General features: G+C 39.3%; 2 protein-coding genes and 1 pseudogene across 2 annotated transcripts; all 3 read right to left on the bottom strand.

The window, feature by feature from the left end:
* Positions 1–17: 17 nt before the first annotated feature.
* Positions 18–6,326, bottom strand: LOC148721400 (sorting nexin-14-like). The gene is made up of 12 exons (XM_088736161.1): positions 6,295–6,326; positions 3,891–4,079; positions 3,339–3,388; positions 3,007–3,122; positions 2,819–2,930; positions 2,447–2,487; positions 2,146–2,225; positions 1,812–1,842; positions 1,448–1,615; positions 1,244–1,300; positions 848–941; positions 18–88 (listed from the first exon to the last, which is right to left on the bottom strand). Exons 1-9 carry the CDS (start codon positions 6,324–6,326, stop codon positions 1,577–1,579), a joined length of 690 nt encoding a protein of 229 aa, XP_088592287.1. The 3' UTR covers positions 18–88; positions 848–941; positions 1,244–1,300; positions 1,448–1,576.
* Positions 6,327–14,111: 7,785 nt separating this feature from the next.
* On the bottom strand, positions 14,112–16,589 carry LOC148721399 (histamine H2 receptor-like; annotated as a pseudogene).
* A 3,330-nt stretch (positions 16,590–19,919) lies between these two features.
* LOC148721398 (melanocyte-stimulating hormone receptor-like) lies at positions 19,920–23,872 on the bottom strand. Its single transcript, XM_088734632.1, has 2 exons — positions 23,819–23,872; positions 19,920–21,277 (listed from the first exon to the last, which is right to left on the bottom strand). The coding sequence occupies exon 2, from the start codon at positions 21,274–21,276 to the stop codon at positions 20,335–20,337; it is 942 nt and encodes a 313-aa protein (XP_088590758.1). The 5' UTR covers position 21,277; positions 23,819–23,872; the 3' UTR covers positions 19,920–20,334.
* Between the last annotated feature and the right edge of the window lie 1,134 nt (positions 23,873–25,006).

Genomic DNA, 25,006 nt, shown 5'->3' with positions numbered 1-25,006 from the left:
CAGTAGTTCTCTGTCACCTCTTAGTTAATGAATTATAATAACCAGGCGATGTTCATTCGTCAACAAATCCACTTTACCAGCTAAATATCTGCGATACAAAAAAAGGGACGTAAGGTTGGCAACGGGGACGAGAGTGACCAGATTTTGCTGGTATTGAAATATTCGCTTTTTGGTGGGAAACATTTCTTTCAAAATAACTCTATTTGTTTGAGAGAAGAGAGAGAGTTGAGGGAGAGTTGGCTCATTCTGTAGAAGTAGAAGTAGACATCTACATTTATACAGGATAGCCCCTTCAGTGTAGTAAACAATGGTATCAACGGGGGTCCTGTTACCCACCCATCCCACCCTAGGGGAGGACATCCATCACACAGTAATCTCGTGCGTGGGAAATTAACGTCTCCTGCCCCTAACCCTGCAGGAGACGGGACCTCCATTTATTCGTCCCTATCCGAGAAGACTAGAATATCTAATCATTTCTTGATGTTATAGAAAGGTAGCATATTCTTCTCAATTATTTTAAGACCCTGAGTGTTGGTCCGGCCGGGGCTCGAACCCTCGACCTCCCGCACAAATAGTCCAGCGCTGTATCCATTGAGCTAACCGGGAGGCTGTATTGTTTTGAACTCACTGTACATGGAAACATGAACATTCAATTTCTGTCTGGGCCAGTATGTTGTGTTCTTGGGCAAGACACTTTACTCTCACAGAACCTCTCTCCTCCCCCGAGGAGTATGACTAGTTACCGTGGAACTGTGGGAGAAATCGAAATGGCCTCTAGCAGTTATGCCGATCAGTCTCATTTACAGAATTACTTGATATCCTGCCTAAAGTTAAATTTTATGGGCACCTGTCAGCGTAAACATCTAGAGTCTCTTGAAATGCGACTTTTCCACAAACTAACAAGCTGTATAACCAGGCTGGAACATTGAATAGACGTTGCGCTGTAAGAAAAAAAAGATGACGATTCATAGCTTGACTGGTGAAAATTCACCAGAAAAGTTTGTCAATATCGCTGCAGCAGCGACATCAATCTTCGTTGGCTGTTTTGGCTAATTCTTCGTGAGCTACAGAGCAAATAATTACAGATAACTTGCGACTTGACTTAGTTCAAGAAACCGAACTAAAAAGCACGCGCAGTGGTTTGGCACTTTGGCAATCTATGGCTAAATTCGCCCAACCATTAGTAAGGCAATGAATCACTTCACTTTGTACACGCTCAAAGAACGAATTTCATACGACTTACCGAGGAACAAGATGTAATCGGTAACACCGGTCACTGGTATCTGCGGCTTCCCTGATGCTACATAACAACAAAGATTTCGATGATTATCAGCTTTATCCAAAACTCGTGTCCTACTATGATCCCATGAGCTACGCCATGTAGATACGAATAAAAACAACAAACAAAGCGATTTAAAATCTTATAGATTACGGATCAAAAACTCACCTTCTACCTTCAAGCGTAATGCACTACTCCTAAAAAGGGGAAAAAACAAAAAATTATTACATAATATTGTTGATTTAAGTTGTTGTCCTTCTCGAGAATAAAAAGAAAGGTTTGCGAACCACGCAATACTCACAATGCCGGTTTTCTCCTTCCTGGAAAAAGTCCCTCCTAGATGCAATTCAATAATCAAATGTAACTCGTTAAAATGATCAAAAGGTTTCAAATCCGAAAGTACAAAATTGTTTGAAAGTGTAACATTGAGGGCTGGTAAAAGCGAGTTCAAAGCCATCTACACAAAAACGCTTAATCAAATACAGAAAACAGATATGGAGAGAAGAAAATCATGTCTAAAATGTAAGCGTACCTCGCCTCTTCTTGATTCATCTAGAAGACCCCTACAATAGATAATACCCAATATTTACCACGTCAATAAAATAGCACAATTTTGGCTTACCTTGAATAGGCTCCATTAAGCTAAGAGCATTTGTTTTTGTTTTTGTTCTTTTGTTCGAGTCACCAGTAACCAGAGGTGAATAAAACAACTGGTTTCTGTTAACTATTTTGTGACTCATGTGACAAGATAAACTGGAAAGAGAGGCTCTGCTCGTTGCTTGTGATTATACAGATAGTTTGCAAGATCGGTCTGAGATTTATGGTTGATAGCTTAAAACAAAATCAACATGAAGAAAATGACTAACTTTGGTAATGGCTTCCTTTTTGTTGGTTCTACGGTAGATGATAAGAACGACTGCAAAAATGGATCAAGGTTCTGACCTTTCTGTAGAGAGAAACAGCAAGGTTAACAGTTTTACCCAGGGGACATTCATTGTATACCCAGGGGACATCCATTGTATACCCAGGGGACATTCATTGTATGCCCATGGGACACTCCTTGTATACCCACGGGACATTTATTGTATACCTACCGACTGAATACTTGAATAGAACTCAGTATAAGAATCAAGTAATTCACTTGTCTTTAAAGCATCGCCGGCTTACCTCCTTTTTGAGTATTGTTGTCACTGACTTGATCTTTTTACCTGCGAAAAATGCAGAATCGAGAAATTAGAACAAAAAGTATGGACTCCAACAGCTAAAACTGCAGGAGGGTGTCGGTAATATTCCTATGACAGAGAATCACGTTGGGCAAACAACCTGTCACACTGGACATTGTTTTCTGATTAGCTTAGATTGACTAATTTATCAGTCCTATAACCCCTCTTCGCTGTAAGTATGTTTCAAAAAAGCTTTTTTTGGCTTAGTAACGTCACGTTGCTTATTAATCTTTTCTTCTATTGATTTCATCCTGTATTCTTTTCATTCTATCTGTGCATAGGATATATTAGTGGTGCAAAACAGTATACAACTTACCCGCTTTATCACCCATCCTGTCAGGGCCAAACATTTTACTGAATTCCTTTTCTGGTGAAAGGAAGTTGAACAATAATCCGCTTCCCTTTAGCAGCGGATTAGAACACAAATACTAGACAACAGAAAAGCAACAAATTATTCGAAGAATTCACTCCAAGCCTCGAGATTCATTCATGCCTCATTCTCACCTGTAAATATTTCTCAAACTGAACTCTGCAGGCATCGAAATAAGTAGCTGTACTCTTCTGCGAAACTGATTTTAAAGAATTACGCTTCGGTGGAAGAAGCGAGTCATCGATTGAACCTGCAAGAGACGAAATGAAATGAAATTATATGCACGAAGCACTTTTTAGGAGTGTCGAACGGGAAAAAAGACTAGTCTAGTGGGTCTCATGGATGTTTCTCTCATCTTGCGCGTGCTGGCTGATAAAAATGACCCTGTGTCTATGCCTTTTAGTTCGGTGTGATATTTCCAATGGAAATAATTCAAAGCAAACATGGATCAAAATCCAATACTTACCGTGGAATTCTTGTAACTTGCTTTGAAGAACAAAGAACTCCTTATACCGCCTGTTGATTTAAAATGAATATCAAAGGGCGATTAAAACTGTTAAAACCAAGTCTGTAAAGGTCCAACATCCTCTTACAAGGAATTGCACGATAGTTCCCTCTTCGCGACTATTGTTGGTAATATGAACAAAAAAGGAACGATTTTACTAGTGCCTTCGCCACTTTCAAAATGGAAAAGGTAAGAGGAATGTTTAGCAAACTTCGATTGCTTTGTGAAAAAATGTCAAAATCGTGAAATTCGTTTAGTTCCTCAACAAAATATAGAATGGAAGGGCATCTGTATAACTTGAACTCCCCTTACTAAAAGCAGTCTCTGTTTTTCGGTGAAGTTCGTCGCACGAGGGAAAAAAATCAGTGCGCCTCGCACCTAGAGTTCTGCGCAGTGCGCTAACACCGTTATTTTTTTCACTTAATTTGTTTTGACTCGTGCGACGAACTACGCCGAAAAGGAAAGACTGCTCGTAATCTGGGAAGCTGATGACAAACAGTAATTAAAACCTACCGTGCTACATCCCATCGGGTCACTACAAAGAAAAGGGAAAAAAGAAATATAAGTTCACTGCTTGAGCTCCCCCCCCTTTTTACCAAAATGCATGCATTTCTAAACCGCTTTACCAGTAGCGTACCGTTCCTCAAGAAAGTAGTAAAACGAAAACAGGGATTTCTTTCATTTGGATCACTTTCACTGCTCCTTTAACGGGTCACCGCTTATGTAAACTCACAAAGCGATTTTGCCATATGCGTGGGTTCTGGAGGAGCTGGGGTGCCTTGAAGGCGTCAGTTTTCAGAGGTAGTGCTAGTTTGGTATCCATTGAAACCGTTTCACTCTGGACTAAAGAAGGGTGTAAGGGACTGAGAAGGATACGCTCATAATCGGAAATACACTCGCAAAGTAACTGTGGAATGAGCGGACACTCGAAGGAACCTCGAACATAGCTATGGAAAAATACCTAACCACTTCAGTGGAAACAGTAAGAATAAAAATACCTCGCATTGAACCCTTTGTCGAACAGCGTGTTTCATCTTAATGAACCGTTCTTATGTTGAAATTGGTAGCTTAAAATAGTAATAGTTATTATAATTTTGACTTTTAATTATCGTCATCTTGTTATCGACTTTGTTGCAAAGAAAGCCACTTTTTGCTGAAACTATACCTTTTTTATTTCAAAAGGTGGCCAGCGTAGCTTTGATTATTTGAAAACTATATACACCGTTGATAGAGCCTGGCTTGTAACTCTAAAGAGAAGATGATGGAATATGAAAAATTGCGCGTTTGGCTTGAAACTTTAAATCCCCAGCTCGCACTCACCGACCGAAGACTTTCACGAAGTGCATTATGGTTACAAACCTCCATGGAACAAACGCAAATACCTCAAAAGGCAGCAGTAAGTTTGGAAAAGAAGTTCGCACAAATATCCAGAGATTTGGCGGAAACGGAAGCAGGAATCATGAGAGCGTAGAAACATTGGTTGAAAAAGATGGAAACCATAAGAAGAAGAGAACACCTCTCCGATCAAAACATAAAGTCAAGTAAACAGGGTCAAAGTCGCTGAAGGATAAACTATTTAGTGCAACAACCTGCTGATGAAAAGGATGACACATTTGTTGGGTAAAAGTAAATTCTGTCTTCGTTGATTTTGTGATGGAAAATGCTCTGATCGTTCTAGAATACCTAAAGGTTCTACGACGAAAAAGAGGAACTTTGATTTCGGAATAGCGCCAATTGTAAATGATGTATATTTACAGCATACGCACCTTCTTCTGCATCAGCTCTTTCCACAGATATAATAAAAATACATTTCTGTAAAGCAAAGAAACCTTTTATGTCATGCATGAAAGTCTATTACTGCTCTCAGTTACAGTAATCGAGAGCAAGCGAACACACTACAGTTAACACTAGTTTAAGGATTCATTCTACTATCTTTAAACACGGTGACCATTCCTCTCACTAGACTGATCCAACAGAGTTTTAAAGGATCTGGTTTGATTGTCACAAAATGGAAATTACAATTTTCCAAGTCAACCGCGTTACAGTCATTAAAGTTTACGATATCCTTATATAATAATATTTTACTTAATGTACATAAATTCTTGATGTAGGTTGTAATTTTTTATTGAATATTTTGTTGTGGGTTTCCTGGAGAGTAGGCTGATAGTTTCTAAAGAAACTATTTGGGGCTGCGTCGGTGGGGGTAACGAAATAATTGTGGGTTGTGTGTGCTTTTAAAGGCAGAAATTTTCTGCCTTTAAAAGCACACACAACCCACAATTCCTCTATTCGCTCCGACGAAGGGCTAACGCTCGAAACGTCAGCTTTTGTAATCGTTACGATGGCCAATTTACCATTTAACTTTTGTTGATATATCCAAATTATTTCCTGGAAAGTAGCTTGTAGCTAAGTGTGGTGCTACATTAAATAAAGAACAACAACAACTACTACTACTACTACTACTGCTACTGCTACTGCTACTGCTACTGCTACTGCTACTGCTACTGCTACTGCTACTGCTACTGCTACTGCTACTACTACTACTACTACTACATGATAAGGTTATTTCCTCCTCACTTTAACCTGCAATGGTAGCCTATCCCTGACGTTCAATTAGTAAAACGAAACGCGAAAGCAAAGGGCGCGATGGTAGCGAGGGAGTGAAAAAAAACCGGGGAGGTTTGGGTCGGGTCGCGTACTTAATCTTAAGACCCGACCCAACCTTCCCGGTTTTTACTTGAAGTAAAATGACCAATCACCTGTTTAGTCTCCATGATCACGTGAGGAATCGTTATCTTCCACAAGCTGAGGTCACGCGTCTTCTTTTCTTCCACTTCTTCATTTTCTTCTTCACTTTCCCAGTCACAATCCTACAAAGAAATGAATAAAAATTCGTTTTCGAGCTTTTGCAACTCACGAATTGATTTCAGGATCAACATCGATGGCCATGATTCAATTGCTCTGTGATCCTTTCATTGTTCACCTACATTCAAACAATTCCAAATCGTTTACACTACTAAGTTAGTTGGTGAAAGTTGTAGAGTGTTACCAGAGGTGTGTCTGGGATATCAAACGGGTCGTCTTCATTCGGTGAGTCATCTAGAGCGTAAAACAAATGAAATGAGGTAAAAACTTCAAAGGATTTTCACTGACCACATAATTTGTTGCTGACTTTGCACTATCATTAGCGAATGTACTTGCGCAAGTACTTGTAGATATCAACTGAAAAAATTTTCCCTAAAACTTATAGGGAACTTGTAACTTTAATGATTAAAGAGAGATTCCATCGCTGCTGCGTAAAACTGTAGTCAAGAGCTTTTGTTGCCCACAAAATTTTCAATTAAAGTAAAATATGGCAAAACGGGTACATCTGCTGTAATTTAATGCGTATGGCACGTTGACTGCTGCTTCAAATACTTTTCAGTCTTGCTGGGAGCACACAAATCAACTTCACCGTTACTTACCTTTGTTTGGATTCATTACTTTATCTTTCAACTTTCCAGCTAACCTTGAAAACTCTGCCAAAGGATCAAACTTTTTCTTTGAAGCCCTGCAACAAATGGAAAAGATCAAGAACCCAAGAAAGCTCGGATAGGGCCACGTGCTCGAATTTAGTGAGCGTCATTTGTTAACTATGATATAGTTAAGCAATGAAAATAAAAAAGGAAGGGATTAAGAAAGTTTCTTTATTATTTTTTTTACCTTGAAGTCGGTTTGTTCAAAGGTTTGGCTGGCAATCGGCTTCCACACAATAGCGCTGATACTTTCTTTTTGCAATAGAAGAGGAGGTTAAAGCCAGGTTAACCCCTGTTTACCTGAAAGACTTGCCTCAAGATAAGAATAACTATATGCCTATCTTGGTCCTACCAGTTATTTCTAAACCTCTTGAAAGAGCTTATACAGGTTATATGAACATGTACTACTTTTTTGCAACTCTTACTTCAAAATAACTCTTCTGTGCTCAGCACACTTTGTAAAGCCCATTTGTTTTACAACAAAGAATTAAAGACTTTAGAGAGGGTAAAACTGTGAAATGGGTGATGTTGTCAAATAAGTGGTACAACAGTTGATCCCCCTATTCCAAAGCAACAATGTATTTTAACACAAATTTCCAATTTTTTTTCTGAAACAGTAATTATCAGCAAACTCTTCTACAGCACATCAATTTTCAGAATGACATGAGTAATTCTTCAGAATTTCACCAAAATCGGTTCGAAAGTAAAAAATATGAGCCTCAAACATGCCAATTTTTAGATAGCAAGCACTTTCTCTCTCCCTCCTCCAGCGATACAATCTTCTGAAAAAATTCATAACATGGCATTGCAATAGTCTGAAAGTGAACTTAGATGTTACTGATGTCTTTTTGAAAAGTATAAAGAACTATGGAAGGGATTCATAGGGTTCTTTGATTCCAGTGAGAACTAAATCTGAGGCAATGTTAAGTGTTTGACAGAAAAAGAACGAAAGTTAGGAAAAGAAAACGATGAAGAGGAACGGTGGGAAGAATCCTTTCACTCATGTTCTTACCCAGAGCTGTGACTAAAAGTAGGACGGGGACGTGGGACGCGGGGACTGGGACGCGGGGGCTTGGGACGCGGGGACGTGGGACGTGGGATCGCAGACGTGGGGACGTGGGATGTTGGACGCAGGGACGTGAGGACGTGAGGACGTGAGGACGTGGGACGCGGGGACGTGGGACGCGGGGACTTGGGACGTGGGGACGTGGGACGTGGGGACGTGGGACTCGGGGACGTGGGACTCCGGGACCTGGGACGCGGGGATGTGATGAACAAATAACACCTGATTTTTGCGCTGAATTTGTAAAAGTATAATTTTCGGTGGTCTCGGGAAAGGTATTATTTTATGTTGGAGAGCTTGTCAGTAGCAGCCGATGATTTCCAGCGTCCATGGTTCGGCCGGATATGTTTGTTTTCCTTTTTGACCGCAAGAACTCTGGACAGCCATGGAGGACTTTCCCTGTAAGTATCCATTGTTTCTTGTTGATCCCACAACATCCGTGCCTTATCCTTGCAAATTTCGTTCCCGTCCCTGTGTCCCACGTCCTCGCGTTCCACGTCCTCACGTCCCACTTCCTCGCGCCCCACGTCCTCACGTCCCACGTCCTTGCGTCCCACGTCTCATGCCCCCACGTCCACGCGTCCCATGTCCTCACGTCCCACGTCCCCGCGTCCTATGTCACCGAGTCCCACGTCCCTACGTCCCACTTCCCACGTCCCCGACCCACTTTTAGTCACAGCCCTTACCAAGGATAGCTCGCTTTCTCTGGCGCAACGTCTTCGAACACGTGACCATGTGACTCCCCCCGAAACAGTAGTGATTCCTTACCGTATCTGTGCTACTGCCATATCATCCTAAGAAAAAGATACAGAGTAGGCCTAAGGCCGATGGGAAACACTTGTCTCTCCAAGCCCCCATGCAAACTATTTTATCAGTCTTGCGTTGCTACGTTTTCTCTTATTTCGGGTGGAAATGAACATCATCGGCTTTCAAGCTCTCAAGCTTTCAGACAATGGGCTTATCGACAGGGGTACTCTATCGAGCTCCTGCTTGTTCATCTCACGGAAACATGGAGAAAAGCAGTTGACTCTGGTTCCATAGTGGCTGTTGCCTTTGTAGACTTTCGCAAAGCGTTTGATAGTGTATCGCACCAGATCTTGTTGGAGAAATTACTCTCAAATTTTGGCATTTGTGATCAAGCACTGGGTTGGATTACAGATTATTTAATGGGAGAAAGCAGTACACAGTTGATAATGGAAATATCTCTGACACTTTTCCCATATCCGTCGGTATACCACAGGGATCAGTGCTCGGCCCTACACTTTTTACTTTGTTTGTCAACGATCTACCCACCAAGTGTGAAATCAGGCTCCGTCTACTTATTCGTTGATGATATTACGATCTACTGTATCAAACAAACGGCAGATGAAGCGGTAGCTCAATTGGATAAAGCTTTAGATGAGCTGTACAAATGGTGTATTTTAAATCGCCTTACCCCACATCCGCAAAAAAGCGAAGCCATGTTAATTTGCAAAACCAAAATTACGGGGCCAGTGGCGCCAATCCACATATAAAGGTACCGATGCCATAAAGTGGGTTAACAAGTCTCGTCCAGGCTACTGGGTATAACAGTCGATGATAAACTCTCCTGGGTAGCGTACATGTTGGATCTCAAGAAGAGTTTCGCAAAGAGCTATATCTAATTGGGAGATTGAGGTTCCTGCCGAAGGACTTTCTTATTAACTTTTATTTCAGAGTCATATTACCATCAGTAACTTACGGTCTCGTTCTGTGGGGGGTCGTGTTTTAATGCAGATCTCTTCGACTCATTGGAACGATTGCACTGTAGGGCGGCGAGGATAATTTTTAATTTACTTAAAGACATGAGATCGTTGGACGTGTTAAGACAAGCTGATTGGCATCCACTGAGCTCTAGTTATCAGTTATTTCTGTTAAAGCTAATGTACAAAGCATTTCATGATAGGCTCCCACGAGTGCTATCCGAAAATATTATGACGAAACGCTCTACAGGTTACTCTACGAGCGTCAGACTCCTTAGCGGTGCCACGTTTCAGCTCTATTTATGGTAAAAACTCTATTGCTTATAGAGGCCTTGTATTATGGAAACTATATAATCCCAATAAAAGTTATCAAAACCTGGAGAAGAAAACCCGTTCAATTGATATTTTTAGAGTTGACTTTCAAAGAGACCTCTACAACAACGACAAATTTTAGATGTAAAGATTTCCATTACTTTTAGGTTACATCATAGCTTCTACCAATTTAATATTTAGATAGTTTGATATTGTTACTTATTATGTATATGTTTTGTTCTTAGGTTTAATATTTATGCACGGCCCCATAAGCTGCATAGCTTTTATTACTATCGCGCTAAAATAAAGGTTGTCTGTCTGTCATTAGGGAACTTAAGCAGTCACGACGGTAACGCCACGGAAGACGTCGATTAAAAAATGAGTTTCTACTTTTAGTTGGAATTTCGAAAATGGCTGCATGTGTTTACTGTCTCATAGGGCGCCAGACCTCAAACTCAACATAACGCATAAAAGTAGCGTTCAGTTCCGAATGTAAATTTAAATAATTTGCTGCAGCGGTTTCGGTTCGCAGACGACGCAAATTTTGGTGATTTTACGTTGCTGTTTTGCATAGGACGGCTAAGAAATGTACAAAGTTTTAAAACGCAGCTGCTGGGTTATTGTTCTGCCAGTTAGATCTATTGTTTTTCCACGCTCTCGTTGCCGTCGCCGTCGTGACTGCTTAAGTTCCCTTTTCTGTCAAGCGACGTTTGAAGTAGATTGAATGAAAACTTAAATATGACCTGAGCGAGTCAAGAGTGTTGGTAGAAATACCAATCTCTTCGCGCAAACGATCGATCAAAACATCAGGATTCACCGTATCAACAGCAGAAGGGATCTCTTGAGAATTCATGTTCGTGAAAATGTCATTCATTACTTTGAAACGCCATAGGATGACTGCAAGGCGGGGTATATCGAGTTTGCCATCATTTGCGCATGCGTCTGGTCGAATACAATTTTCTCCTTCAATTTAGACACATACTGTAAATTGCTTATGGGTCGGTGGTTCTTATACAGTAGATCCAGCTCAGGCCTTTTTTTAGCAGTGGATTGACAAGAGCGCATTTCCAAGCATCAACGAACACACCAGAATCCAGCGATAGACTTATCATTTTGGTGGTCACTGGAAGCGGCATGTCAATACATTCTAAACTAATTAAGACCAAGTATGTCGGCATGGGATCGAGATTACAACTTTTCTTGTCACCGGCTTTCGAATTGTGAAGATGTTTGGTAAACCACGTGACACATCATTGAGCTTAAAGTGAATATTTGTTGTAGTACCTCATAAAAACGTTCTTCATGAAAACAAATTGACTTAAACGACCCATTAGAACTTTTATCAGTCTTAATAAATTTTTTCCTGCACAACTTTCTCTAAAGCAAAATCAGAAAAAGTAAAAACTAACAAGAATAGTAACGAAGCCCAATTCATGACTCATGGATTCCTCAGGAGGCCCGAGTAATATTGATGCACTTGTTTGTAACACATGGTTTTTCGTTTTGATAATCTACTCTTCTGACTTACAAAACATATTTCGCAAACTTTCCCTGATCGAATGCCGAATGTCTTTTATTCTCCAGCAGTAAATAAGTGGATTAAGAGATGAATTTATCACGTACATTAGTGTTAGAGAGTAAAGAAAAAATGTATGTGCCCAGCAATAGTAGTTTTATTTCCAAGTATTTTGGCAGCAAGCCTACAGTATACTGGCGAATAGCGGAGGAAAAAAACTAAATATACATAAAACACACTAACTGCAGATCTTCTCAGTTTTATAGCATTCTCTAGTTCACCATGGTCCTACTTGTTGAACTTGTAAAGCATGAATTTGGTTTTTGTGGCGTCTTACTGCAAAATACAGCCTAAAACTTACAACCGTTATGAAAATAATACGAGGGTTTAAGCAAAGCACGACGGCGACGGCAACGAGGACGTGGAAAAACAAATGATCTAATCGGCAGGAAAATAGCTCAGTTGCATTTTGAAACTTAGTACATTTCTTAGCCGGCGTCTTTTGCAAAACAACAAAGTGAAATCACCAAAATTTGCGTCGTCTGCGAACCGGAACAGCGACAGTAAATTATTTTAATTTTCATTTGGAACTCAACGCTACTTATATACGTTATGTTGAGGTTGAGTTGTGGCGCTCTATGAGATGGTAAACACATGCAGCCATTTTCGAAATTTTAATTAAAAGTAGAAATTCATTTTTTAATCGACGTCTTCCTTGGCGTTGCCGTCCTGACTGCTTAAGGTCCCTATTGACAGTCAAGTTCGATGAAGTAGAAGCGCGTCCAATCTCTTCCATTTCGAACTGAGTTAAAATTCAGAAAACCGAGCGTCTAAATGAGAAAGCGTGCAGGAAAGAAACTCTCCGCTGGCTCTCAATCAAATAGTTTGATCTTAGCAAATGAACCGCTGGTCAAAATGCTATCTCAATACATCCGCGGTGTTTAACACATGGTAATCTTGTGCATTAAATGCAAATCCATCACCCGTTCTCTCGAAAAGTAGAAAGTCACACAAGTATTTTGCTTCCTTCCCTTTTGCTGGAATGTTTGTTTACTTCCTTTATTAAGAAGAAAAGTGTTTATTTTTATAGAAAAACTTTTAACTTTAAAATATAAGTGACGTTGGTATTCAGAATAATTTGCAAAGTTAGGTAACTAACTAAGTCGCGCTCCTCAAAATTCTATTTCAAAGTATTGAGCGAATGCATGTAAAAGTTAAATTTACAAAAAATAAATAAATATTTTGAAAACGCGCTGTAGCGAATGAAACTTTACCATCTTTCCAGCGTTTTGTGATGACGTTATAGTTTATGAATTTCAGACGGTAATATATTCTCATCCAAGTGTATTTTCATTATTTCAGCATTAAATTAGCTATATGGAGAGTTATCGGAATCACGAATAGAAGATCTCGTATATACAATTTAACAGGCATTCCAGTTTTATAAAAACGATTTTAGGCATTATGGCTGATTCAGCTTGTCAGCGGCATGGACACACGCGTTCAATTTGATTTGTATCACTCCTGATATGTCACAACAGAGTATGAGCTGAGCGAACAACAGTTTAGCAATATATGGTGATGTTTTATGCCCAAGCCAAGCCAGATGTCTTAGGCTACTGATAGGAGCTTGATATATATCTTATTAACCAAGTGCGAGGGCCGTACTGGGAGAATATCGGCCCGAGGTCTTGACAGTACGGACCGAGCGCAGCGATGTCCATACAAAAAAGACCGAGGGCCGATATTCTTCCAGTACGGTCCCGAGCACGCTTGGTTAATTAGAGATTTCTTATACGACTGAAGTTCAAACGGACACAAGTGCGGTATCATTCGGGACCATTCGGGACAGTGCCCGGTCCAATACTGAGAGAATATTGACCGGCAATAGAACATTTTGATTGGTTGATTTTAGTTATTGGCCCTCTGACTGCCCAAGTCGTGTAATAAAGTGGGTTACAACTTGGGTTATGAATAAATTCAAAGCGACAGTGTGCCGATTAGTAAGTTTCTAACTAAACTGGTGAGATCCAATGAATTCCCGTCCTAGTCTGTTTTTTTCTTTTAATATCGTCCCACCCTTCGGGTGCAAACATTTATATTCATAAAAGATTTGAAATGAGACTGACTTATATAAAGAGTAAATGAGAAATAATGCCACGTTAGCCAATGAGCAGCGCTGAAGGCAGACCTTGAGGCCTTATGAATTCATATCGCATAATTTTATTCTTCTAATTTATCCACAGTGTCTTTGACCCGAACCCCTTCTTTAAACTGAATCACAAAATGAAGAGAAATATGAATCAAACAATTACTTATAAAACATGAACCATCACAAAAATAGACAGCAGAATGGTTTGCAATTTTCTAGATTTAGAAATATCGAGTCAGTTGAATTGAAAACTTAATTTTTTTCAGAACAGCTTGTGCTGTCAGAATAAAAATAAACAACAAATGACAAACTTTTTGCTCTGACTCATCGGTTCGCGCAGAGCCCTTTAAGTGTTAAATTTCTTGTGGTTCTTTTATTCAATTTCGTGCAGTGTTATCAACACGGGGTTCCACCAAAGTTAGAACCAAAGTATACGTAGAGCCAAAGAGTCGCGCTAAATTCACAAGATTTCCCACTTGTGTTCGAGAGAAGTTGCGCTCACGCTGGTTTAACAATCTTGGACTGCAAAACTTTCGCTCAAATCGGACTTTATTCTTCACAATTCAACTTTGTACTGTCTACGATCTATCCATCTCAAGGTTACAAAAATGTTGCATCTATTAGCTAAGGAAGTCCTTACCCAAATGCGTAATTCCTCGTGAGAAACAAAGCTTGATCAATTTCTAGAAGAATTAATGTGCACTAATTTCCTATCACACGTCAGTTTAATCAACAATCATATCGTGCTGCTAATCCATATGTGGCTAACGCCTTAGAAGTACCTGATATAATGCAGCATTCTTTAATTTTATGCCGCTACGCTTCCTGTTACGTTCGTCAAATCTCTTTTTTAGCGGGAGCGAAATTACGGCTTACTTGATAAACAGACGAAAATATGATCATGATAAAGCAAGGAAATCAATTTTGAGCGTACAAACGCTTCACGTGCGCAACATTCGTATCTTAATGTTTAAGGGTTTCATTCTCTTTTTTTTTTTTTTAGTAAGGCCCTCTCAGTACATTTTATTATAATTATAAAAATGAGTTATTCAAGGGAGAGGTGTATTTTAAACGAACATTTGAGTTTTTTTCAGCTTTGACTATTTTTTACTCTTTGTTACGAGCGACTTTCATTGCACTGTAACCGAATTGAGAAAAAAAAATGAGAAAAACCGCCTAGGAAAATGAAATAATAAGAAGAAATAAGTGGACTGGTATAGGCAATATACAATATTCCATGTTGCTTATCCACATTTTAGCCTTGCAATTATATTTTGCATTAGGTCCTTTACAGAGTGTCGAACGTCGCTCATTCTCCAGCATTAGATAATTGGATTCAGAGATGAATTTACAAACATTAGGGTGCGACAGTAAAGAGAAAAATCCTTGAACCAATTTGAATTGAACTCAAAGGATTGCTTGGCAAGAAGAGAACAAAAAAAAGGCAAATAACAAACTAAAAAAACAAAATATACATAAAATATGTTGACGGCGGATTTCCTCAGCCTGACGGAATTTGCTAATTCACCATTCCGTGCGGCTTGCTGTACTTGGGAAGCCTGAATCTGGTTTGCATGGAGTCTTACTGCAAAGTAAAGTCTGAAGCTTGTAACAGTTACAAAAATGAAGCAAAGATTCCAAAGGATGATTTTGATGTTGACTAATTTTGATCGATCATCATTGATGATCCAAGCGGAAACGAATGAAAGAATAGCACTGAGCACCCATGCTAAGATTACCAGACCAAGAACGCGATTGTGTGTCACAAGTTCTCGATATCTGAGGTGGAGATGAACAGCCAGGAATCTGTCCAGACTCAGTGCCGTGATGCCAAGGAACGAAACGTCAACGAGTGCAAATTGGATGGCCCATAAAATATTTGTAACACGGCAACCCCCTAACTCAAATGCAATTGACAACGGCTGAGCTACTAGACCAACAGCGAGATCAGAAACGGCAAGATTTAGCAGCAATGTTTTGAAAGGTTCTGGTAAAGAGGAGGTTTTCCGTATGGCTTGAATTGTTAGGCTGTTGAAAACGATCGTTACCAGTGCTGAAAGGGCGTTCAAGACGACATTAATGAAAAACCTTGAAGCACATGTGAGTTCATTATCTGCCATTTTGCCACGAGGGAAGTTGCAATTATCGATAGTTGATCGTTTATTTGAAAAGTTCAATTCCACGCGGTTTTATTCAAGCTGAAAGCTTGTCAATTTGAAGATGCATGCAAATATTTAGTCTAAATCAAGCCAGATGTCTTGAGCTGCTTTGAGAGGAGACATGCAAAATGAAGAGCTGACAGCATAGCATATGAATTTAGTGCCCTAAATAAAGTACTAATATTCAATACTCGATGTTTTATTATGATATTATTCCTGGTTTCGATTTTGAGTCTTTATTTTCACGCAAGATTGGCAACGAGACTGAGACAAGGTAAAATTAAACGAAAAAAGGAGGAAACAAAGACGGTCATTGATAGAAAATGAGTATGAAATGGAAAAGTAAAAAATTGAGGAGCTCCTGCTATGGGTATCAAGTTAAAACTAAGTGTAAAGATTAATAGCTTCTGGATTTCAAACATATACCAGACTAAAAAATTACGACTTAAGACTAAGGAGGTTTTACTAATCATCAAAACATGGACGATGTTGTCCATAATACGAATGTCATAATCAGACAGATGAGTGATATTCTCCTTTTCAATAACCAAACTATTTGCATAAAAGCCATTCTAAGCTGAGTTACGTCTTTTTCTTTTCATTTGTAACAGAAGGCTGCTTTGTTGTCAGAGTAAAAATAGAACAATTACTTTACAACTCTTTATTGCTCGTCATGAACAACTCTTCATAAGTTAAAAAAAAAACCTATGGAAGTCACGTCCATTTTCTTTCCTTTGCTAAATTCATCTTGAACAATTTTCGCTAGGCAACTTGGGAAACGGCGGGGGGGGGGGACAGGGATGGGAAGATTCTGGTTGTTGAGTGAAGAGAAATTCACCAGATGCTCCTATGAGGCTCGTTAATAGTCCTATGACCCCCCTACGCTCATTGGCAGTAAATTGTTAGTCAGTATTCTATAGTTCCCCTTTATACTTTGTTGGTAACGAACGATCCCCCTCCGTTTTACTTGAAAAACCATGGGATCCCCCGGGAATTTCTCATTCCCTAGGGTTGCAAATAAGGACTGGTCCCTTGGGATTAAGGAGTTTTAGCTCCCAAGCTTTATTAACCAAATGAACCATAGCTGCTTGGGCACCAGATTGGGTCTTGACATCTAAGAGGAGTCAATCTTAAGTTTGAGAGCGCCCGTTAACTGTATTCAATTTCAGTTATTTTGAATAATCACTTTACTTTTATCAGTTTTAATTCCATATCATAGTCTGGGAGCAAATGTCATAAAATAAGGTCCCTTGTGAAGTTCGTGCTGAAAGCAAGCACCTAGTATAAAAGTGTTCATTAGGTCCTACTAAACATGAAAAGTTTTGGTGCCAGCTTTGCCACTTGCTCAGACCGCTTTTAAGGGGGGGGGGGGGGGGGTTAAATTCTGAACCATGAAATCCAGCGTAAAAACGAGGCTAAAATAAATAAATAAATAGTAATAAATAATAAATTAGCAATGGACATTCAACTGGGTAGTTCTTACTTGTCCACTGTTTCCAGATCGAATTGGAATTTGGAATGTTGGTTTTTGCTGAAACATATCAATGTGGTAGAAATTGTGCATGTGTTAGAAAGTAGAAAATGTGCATGCAAAAAGCATTCTGAAATTTAATTAAAAGAGTTTTGAATTTCCAATATTTAATGAAACGAGCCTCTACTTTACATATTAGGATGGTCTAATATGCCAATGCATAGTGGGGGCAGCGAGACTCACAACTCAGGTTTCAAAACGGGTTTCTAGAATCAAATTAAGATTACCTATTTAAACAGTGACCTGAGGGGATGACAGTGTGGAAAATTTGTTCCAATGAAGTGTGTCAGATGATCATACGTCACTGAGGAAAATGAAAGGGTTATTTTTTTCATTTTGTTTTTGTGAAAAATTGAAATGAGACCGTAACCTTACTGTAGTCCCAAGTTTCTAAGTACCAACTGATTTCCCTTCAAGAAAAAATATCTTTGTTTCAACGCAAAGATCTGAAGCATTAATACTTCCTCTGCCTGGTGGAAATGACGCAAAAGAACTTGATTACGTACTTTAATCATTTCCGTCAAGAAAAACAAAAACAAAAAGTCATGTGGAGAATTGTCAGGGTAGCGTAATTGTTCTGGACATTTTTGAAAACATAACGGCTACAGGAAAAAGAATGAAACAGTTTTAAAAGGCTTGGGTATCAACCAATTAACTGATAAGCCGCTATGGAAAGAACTTCCGTGACTATCGCGTAGGAAATTAACTCTGAACTCCCATTCACTTGAATGAATGGCAACGCACTCACGATCAAAGTGTGCCTCAGAGTTTGGTCTAGCTTGACCAATAGGAACACAGTACAACTTTAAGAAGAACGACTTTCGGCTACAGGTGTGCGGAAAAACCTGCGAGGCACTGAAAACTTAAGCGATATTGATTATTCAGAATTCATCGGTGGTTCTCCGAAAGGCTAAGCCCCATTTACTCCACTTTGATAATAACTTCAGACTCAGATTGTCATCATGAGAAACGGTTTATTTTAAGGAATATTTGGATTGAGGCGCGGTGAGAAAAAAAACTTTACACCATATACGCTTTGCATGAAGTATGTCAGTGTCAGTTAAAGAAAAGTAATCACCTATGAGGCTTCAAATATGCTATCTTCATTTTCTACTGAACGTGCAAAGGTTTTATCAAACACTCAGATCCGAACACAACGAAGATTGTCAGATAAACCCACTTTTAATGTTTTTTTTTTTAATGGCGTATTGAGCATCAGTAACCCACAAATCTAGCTGACAAAATCCGATCAAAACCAGAAGGGTACAGATAAGATTCTTATTGGAGCACTTATTAAAATTAAGATTTTTATGTATTTATGTGTCTTATGATAGAACGAAATAATTTGGATATATCAACAAAGTTGAAGTGGTAAATTGGCCACCGTAACGATTACAAAAGCTGACGTTTCGAGCGTTAGCCCTTCGTCGGAGCGAATAGAGGAATTGTGGGTTGTGTGTGCTTTTAAAGGCAGAGAATGGAGCTACGTTATTGGTGGGAACATGGCAACGAGAAAAACAAGAATAAATTAGTGGAATGAAAAGCGTTCGTTGATCCCTGTGTGATTTAAACTGCTGGTTTGAAAGATGAGGTTTTGTTCAAGATTTTTACGGCTTTCCGTGCTACCTAAGTGTAAGGAAAGACCGCGGATTGCCATATGTCGCTTAGAATGATTAGGTAAATTAAAATGTTTAGCGACTGATTTCGATGTGTCCTTGTCATTCCTTTCCACGTCTCGAAGGTGTTCTCGGAATCGGTCACCTAGTCTTCTGCCTGTTTCGCCGATATCTTTTTGCAATAAGTGCAAGTTATGCAATAGATTACATTGGCGGAGGTGCACGTGAAGTGATCGGTGATCTTAGTGGATCGTTTAGGTCCCGATATTTCATCAGTGTTGTGAATGAAAGGACACGTTTTGCATCGTGCATGAGCGCATTTAAAAGTGCCTGATTGGTCATTAGTGTGAAAAGAACTTTTGACCAAAAAATTGCCTATGTTTTTGTCGCGTTTGAATGAAATGAGCGGAGGCTGCGAAAAGATAGTGCTTGTCTCTGGATCGTTTTGAAGTAATTTAAAGTTCTTAAGAATGATGGATTTAACTTAGTGGTTGTGAGGGTGAAACGTGAGAGTGAATGGAATGCGGTCGGAATCTTCCTTATGCGACGTTTGTAGTGCTGAATGTTGATCAATAAGTTGGGCGCGGTGGTAACCCGCTTGAACGACAGAAACAGGGTAACGACGTTTATCGAAAAACTGGCACATTGACTCTGATTTGTGGTGGAAATATCGGGACCTAAACGATCCATTAAGATCACCGATCACGTTACATGCACCTCTGCCAATGTAATCTATTGCATAACTTGCACTTATTGCAAAAAGATATCCATCAGCGAAAGAGGCAGAAGACTAGGTGGCCGATTCCGAGAACACCTTCGATACGTGGAAAGCAATAACAAGGACACATCGAAACCAGTCGCTAGACATTTTAATTTACCTAATCATCTAAGCAACATATTGCAATCTGCGGTCTTTCCTTACACTTAGGTAGCACGGAAAGCCATAAAAATCTTGAACAAAACCTCATCTTTCAAACCGGCAGTCTAAATCCCACAGGGATCAACGAACGCTTTAAATTCCACTAATTTATTCTTGTTTTTCTCGTTGCCATGTTCCCACCAATAACGTAGCTCCATTCTCTGCCTTTAAAAACACACACAACCCACAATTCCTCTATTCGCTCCGACGAAGGGCTAACGCTCGAAACGTCAGCTTTTGTAATGGTTATGGTGGCCAATTTACCACTTCAACTTTGTTGATATATCCAAATTATTTCGTTACTCTCACCGACGCAGCCCCAAACAGTTTCTTTCGAAACTATCAGCCTTTATGATAGAACGCATTATTTTTCATAACGATATTTGTTATAAGTGCGGTACACAGTACTAAAAGTGTACTAATTACTCAGTCAAGATTTAAGGTCACAACGCCTCAACTTTCCTGTAAATTTCTCGTAGTGTGGATGCCATGTGCTGTTCTTGTTCTTTCTTGCGAAGATCTTGTTGGCACTGATTCTGATGCCGACTTGCATGGGAATATGTTCCGTAGTACGTCCATCATGGTTTGACGAATTGGTCTTATCCTCCAACAGTAAATAACAGGATTTAATGAAGAGTTGAAAAACATAACGGTCCGTGAGTAGTGAAGGAAACTGTCTGCACTTCCATGTATTGCAGTGAAAATTATACAACAATACATTGGCAAATAACAAACTAAAACTACAAGATACACATACAGTGTACTTACTGTAGATTTTCTCGGCTTTGTAGCACTCTCTACCTGGCTATGCTGTGCTACTTGCTGTACATGTAAGCTTACCTGGATTTGGTTTCTGTGGCGTTTGATAGCTTGATATAGTCTAAAATTAACAACTGTCATGCAAACGAAACAAAGACTCCAAATTATTGCGACGAAGGAGAAGGCTGTATACGCCTTCCTCCAAATCCAAACTAGTGAAATACCCACACTTGATATCCATGTCACGATCACTGCACCAACAACGCGTTTGTGAGTCACAAGCTCCTGATATCTGAGATGAAGATGAACAGCAAGGAACCTGTCTATACTCAAAGCCATGACGCTGAGAAGTGAAGCGGTGCATAGAGCACATACGATGACCAGTAGCAGGGTGGATGCCAAGGAATTCTCCGAGGTGTTTTGCTTGTACAAAATGACAATTAGCAGGATGTACAGTGGCTGAGCTAACAAACCAGCGATAAGATCAGAAACTGCAAGACTCAGGAGAAGTGTTTTGAAAGGTCCCGGTAAAGAAGAAGTTTTCCTCATCGCGTAGATTGTACAAGTGTTGAACACAGTGGTGGTGAAAGATGTTATGGCGTTCAAGACGAGATTAACGATGTACCAGACTTCCATTCTGTGGTCAAAAAGAAAACTACTGTGAGCATCGCCACAGAGAAGTTTAGAGTAAACTGAGTTGCAGCTTTCTGAGTGGAGATCGTCATCCCATTGATCGTGTAGTTTTCGCTCCCTTATAGCCAACGATATCACATATCACATAAAACGACCACCTGTTACTTTCTGTTCTCATAAAATTTACGTAAAAACAGGTGACATATTTGCTTAGCTTTATATTGCCTATACCCGGTAGTATGCGAATGACTGAACTCACTTCAGTTCAAAGTTAATAAATGGCAAGATAAATGACCTTCTCTCCTTAAATGATTTAACGACTGGTTCATGCTTAGCGTGCGTCTATTGAAGTATAAATTGTTCCGTTTTATTTCGGAATACCTGTCACAATTTGTAATAAAGTTAATAAAGCTTGTCGCACTCTGTATTTAAAGAGCTGCCATACTTTATAACAAAGCTTGTCGCACTTTGTAACAGCTCGGTCTTTCTGCGGAAGTGCAGATAGTGTCCGTTATGGCGTAAGTCCTGTATCGCCATCTTCGTCATTATTATTAATTTTCTTATCGTAGTACTGAACCTCAAGATGCTGAGCTAATTGAAAAAAAAAAAAAACAAAACAAAACAACAACAACAAAAAAAAAACATAGGACGTAATAACGTAACCTATGTTCCTACCGGGATTATAACTTTCTATAATATACAACGTGCAGAAATGGTGGGAAACTAATAAAAATAATTAAAACAGCTCGCGTTCCTTTAAAAACCTAGTTTAAAAACGACGTCTTAACATTTGCTAGAAAGACTGGCCACTGGTTACTATCAATTTTGCTAACTATTTACAATCTATTAGCTATCGTTGGGTCTACTTGCGCTCCGACCGTCTATACCGAGTTTATTATAAAGTGAGCCAACTTAATTTATTACAAAAGGTAATGGTGTGTTAGAAAAAAATATGACAGCTTTTTAATGACAAAGCGAGACTATTTTATTATAATGTGCGACAATTTCATTTCAAAGTGAGATGATTATTACAAAGAGCTACAGAACACGGATGCACACAGGAACTTTAGAGAGCGCCATAGAAGCTTAAAAGTTGCTCGAGGCATAGCCGACAGCGATTATAGCTTCTCTAGCTTCTCGCAGCTGAATTGGACTGGAACGTTGCAGCTAAATTTAACTGCATACGCCACGATATATCCGCGCGGCCGTAGGTATTAAGACATTTATACCATTGTAACTCAATAGGAGTGACATTGGAGAAACACACGTGCTGTGTTATAATGCATTTTAGGGTATGCACTTTGTAAGAATTGTGATGAAATTTTGTGGGCCGAGGCCAGGAACGTGTTCGATAATTGAATGTGACGGGGGTTTATCACAATGACGCGATGCTGAGACAAATAACTGAAGGAGTGAGGATAAATAATGTGAACGAAGACTCGCTTATGAACTCCAAGAACGAATGGAACTTTTTTCAAATCCCACGAGCTGTGATTGATACATCATGACCGCTTACATGAAGCCTGGAAGAAGTGTGGACATTTCAGAGTCACTTATATGAACAATTATTTATGAGTATTTTAAACATGGCGGAGTACTACTGATGAGGATCGTAATTGATCGAAATCGATTTGGAATTCCGCTACATTTTTACAAGTGACTTTTTATATACCATTTTACACGTTTTTACAATTCTTGTATTCGTTTTACAGTAGTTTTTAGTGCGTCGAACGTGACTACGAGACGTTATGTCTAGCAAACTGACTCAACTTTGTAAGAAGCATTACGGATTTTTATTTAAATCTATTTGCATACTGTTGAGCACCAAATAAACGGAATTTGTAATTCAGAATCAGAAGCAGATGTGAGTTTCCTAAGTTAGAAATACATTTATTGAGGTTTCGACAGTTTGTTAACCTTGAGGTTCCCTTGCTGGACTCGTGAAATGGCTGAAATTTTGCGCAATGGAGAAAATTTTGAAACTTTTATATTACTTTAAGCAAAACAATTTATTCATCATTGAAATTTTGAGCGCTAGTCAGTTCGAGCGGGGGCGAGCTCACCTGCCTTTCTTAAAGATGCACAAAGAAACATTAAAAAAAGGCTGGGAGAAGAGCGTGTTTAGCGAATAGCACACCTAGTCTTAAGCTACGAATAGAGCAACACAAATGATATTTGTTAGTTCCTTCTCTTAGCATTCGATTACCGTGCATGACGAAGAAAGGAAGAGCTTATGTGAAGCGTATATCTCTTTCTATTAGCTTCCGCGATGAAATTTACTCCTTTTAAATAGAAAGAACACTAACATGTTTGTGATAATTTGTCTCTTGTCTCACCTTCACACAAGATAAAGTTGGAGCAAGTGAAACTGATCTCAATACTGATCAATTTTTTGAATGTAGGCGCGTAAATACTGAAAAATTTTCAAAATATTAAGAATCGACTTAGTTCTTTCAAGTCACTCCTATTTACCCTGAATTAAGCTCTTATCGAATAAGTTACGAAAAATTGCTTGCAATTTTCGAAAACCATACATGATAAATACCTTTCAGTTCTCAAAAACTTGAGTAAGAGTCATGTTAAACTTCAGAGTTCCGGTGATCACGGTCGTGTCTTCGTCTGAAAAGCATACTACTGTGCTTTAGGTTTATTCGTGATAGCTTACAAAAACAGCTATAAATAGCTATGCTAACAAAATGTGTTATGAGTTATCATGTCGCCGCGATAATTGGCTATTTTACCAAGCAGATTGTTTTTCCATATAATGAGGAAAATTTCTGCGATTCGTTGCGTGTAGGAAGATTGATCATGAACTCATTTCAACTCTCGATATGGAGAGAATTGAAAAATCGGCAATAAAAACAGATACACAGGATGAATTTTAAAACTGACTAATTGCAAGTAACAATAGCTGTAACATTGGAAACCGAATGCTAATATTTCTGTCTACGTAAGTTGGGAAGTAAGAGGAAATGAATGCCTAATTACCACTGAAAAAGAGGATAGATCACAAGTGGCCCAAGCTTGCTGTGTGTGACTTTTGGATGTAAAGTTTATTAACGGCAATAACTAACATATTAAGATCGAATTTCAAGCATACGTGTGGGCCGTTAAAAAAGGACAAATTAAAAAAAATAAGAAAAAAATTTAAAAGGATAGTAAGCGAGGAATGAAACATGTGCAGTCTCGTTACCTTTTTCCCGTACCTGCTTTGTTGCCAACGGTCGTTTTAACGCTGTTTTGGCGACTTTCTTTGTAACGCGTGTGGTGCTACCGGTCAACTGTGTATAAAAAAAAACTCAAGGCTGGAAACTTCAACCGGTCCTGAACACCAACCGTCGCCACTCGAAGGCCGAAAAATTGCACAAAAGTCGACCGATCTCTCTCAAATTTCCACCCGTGAGAGCGCTTACTTATTACTTATCCTTTCCAGCGGCAAAAGTTTCCAAATTCCGCTGCATCGATCCGAGAGCTGCTCCGTTTTATCACTTATTCTGGCTAAATCGCTTTTTAGGTACGCGTATCCTTTTGCCCTTACTGCGGAATTCAAATATCAAAGCGCATCACAGCTAGCCCAAGCACAGGCAGCCCAAGCTCACTACTTGAAAAGCGGACGCGACTCTTAACGTGTTGCGCAACGTCTTATATTTATAAAGGTTTGTATGGGTTGTTATCGGTTTGCCTTTATAAGAGAGGAAAAAATGTCTTGTTTTGAAATAAAATGGGCTTACCT

Source organism: Stylophora pistillata, chromosome 10 (assembly GCF_964205215.1).
Source record: "Stylophora pistillata chromosome 10, jaStyPist1.2, whole genome shotgun sequence".
Taxonomy (NCBI): domain Eukaryota; kingdom Metazoa; phylum Cnidaria; class Anthozoa; order Scleractinia; family Pocilloporidae; genus Stylophora; species Stylophora pistillata.
This window is presented reverse-complemented; position numbering and strand designations above follow the sequence as displayed.

Coding starts and splice junctions, on each gene's coding strand:
- LOC148721400 (XM_088736161.1), bottom strand. CDS start 6,326: ATGGCCATCGATGTTGATCCTGAAATCAATTC. Junction 1,843..2,145: donor AAAAGGAAGCCATTACCAAA/GTTAGTCATTTT, acceptor TATCTATTGTAG/GGGTCTTCTAGATGAATCAA. Junction 1,616..1,811: donor ATGAATCAAGAAGAGGCGAG/GTACGCTTACAT, acceptor AATTGCATCTAG/GAGGGACTTTTTCCAGGAAG.
- LOC148721398 (XM_088734632.1), bottom strand. CDS start 21,276: ATGGAAGTCTGGTACATCGTTAATCTCGTCTTGAACGCCATAACATCT.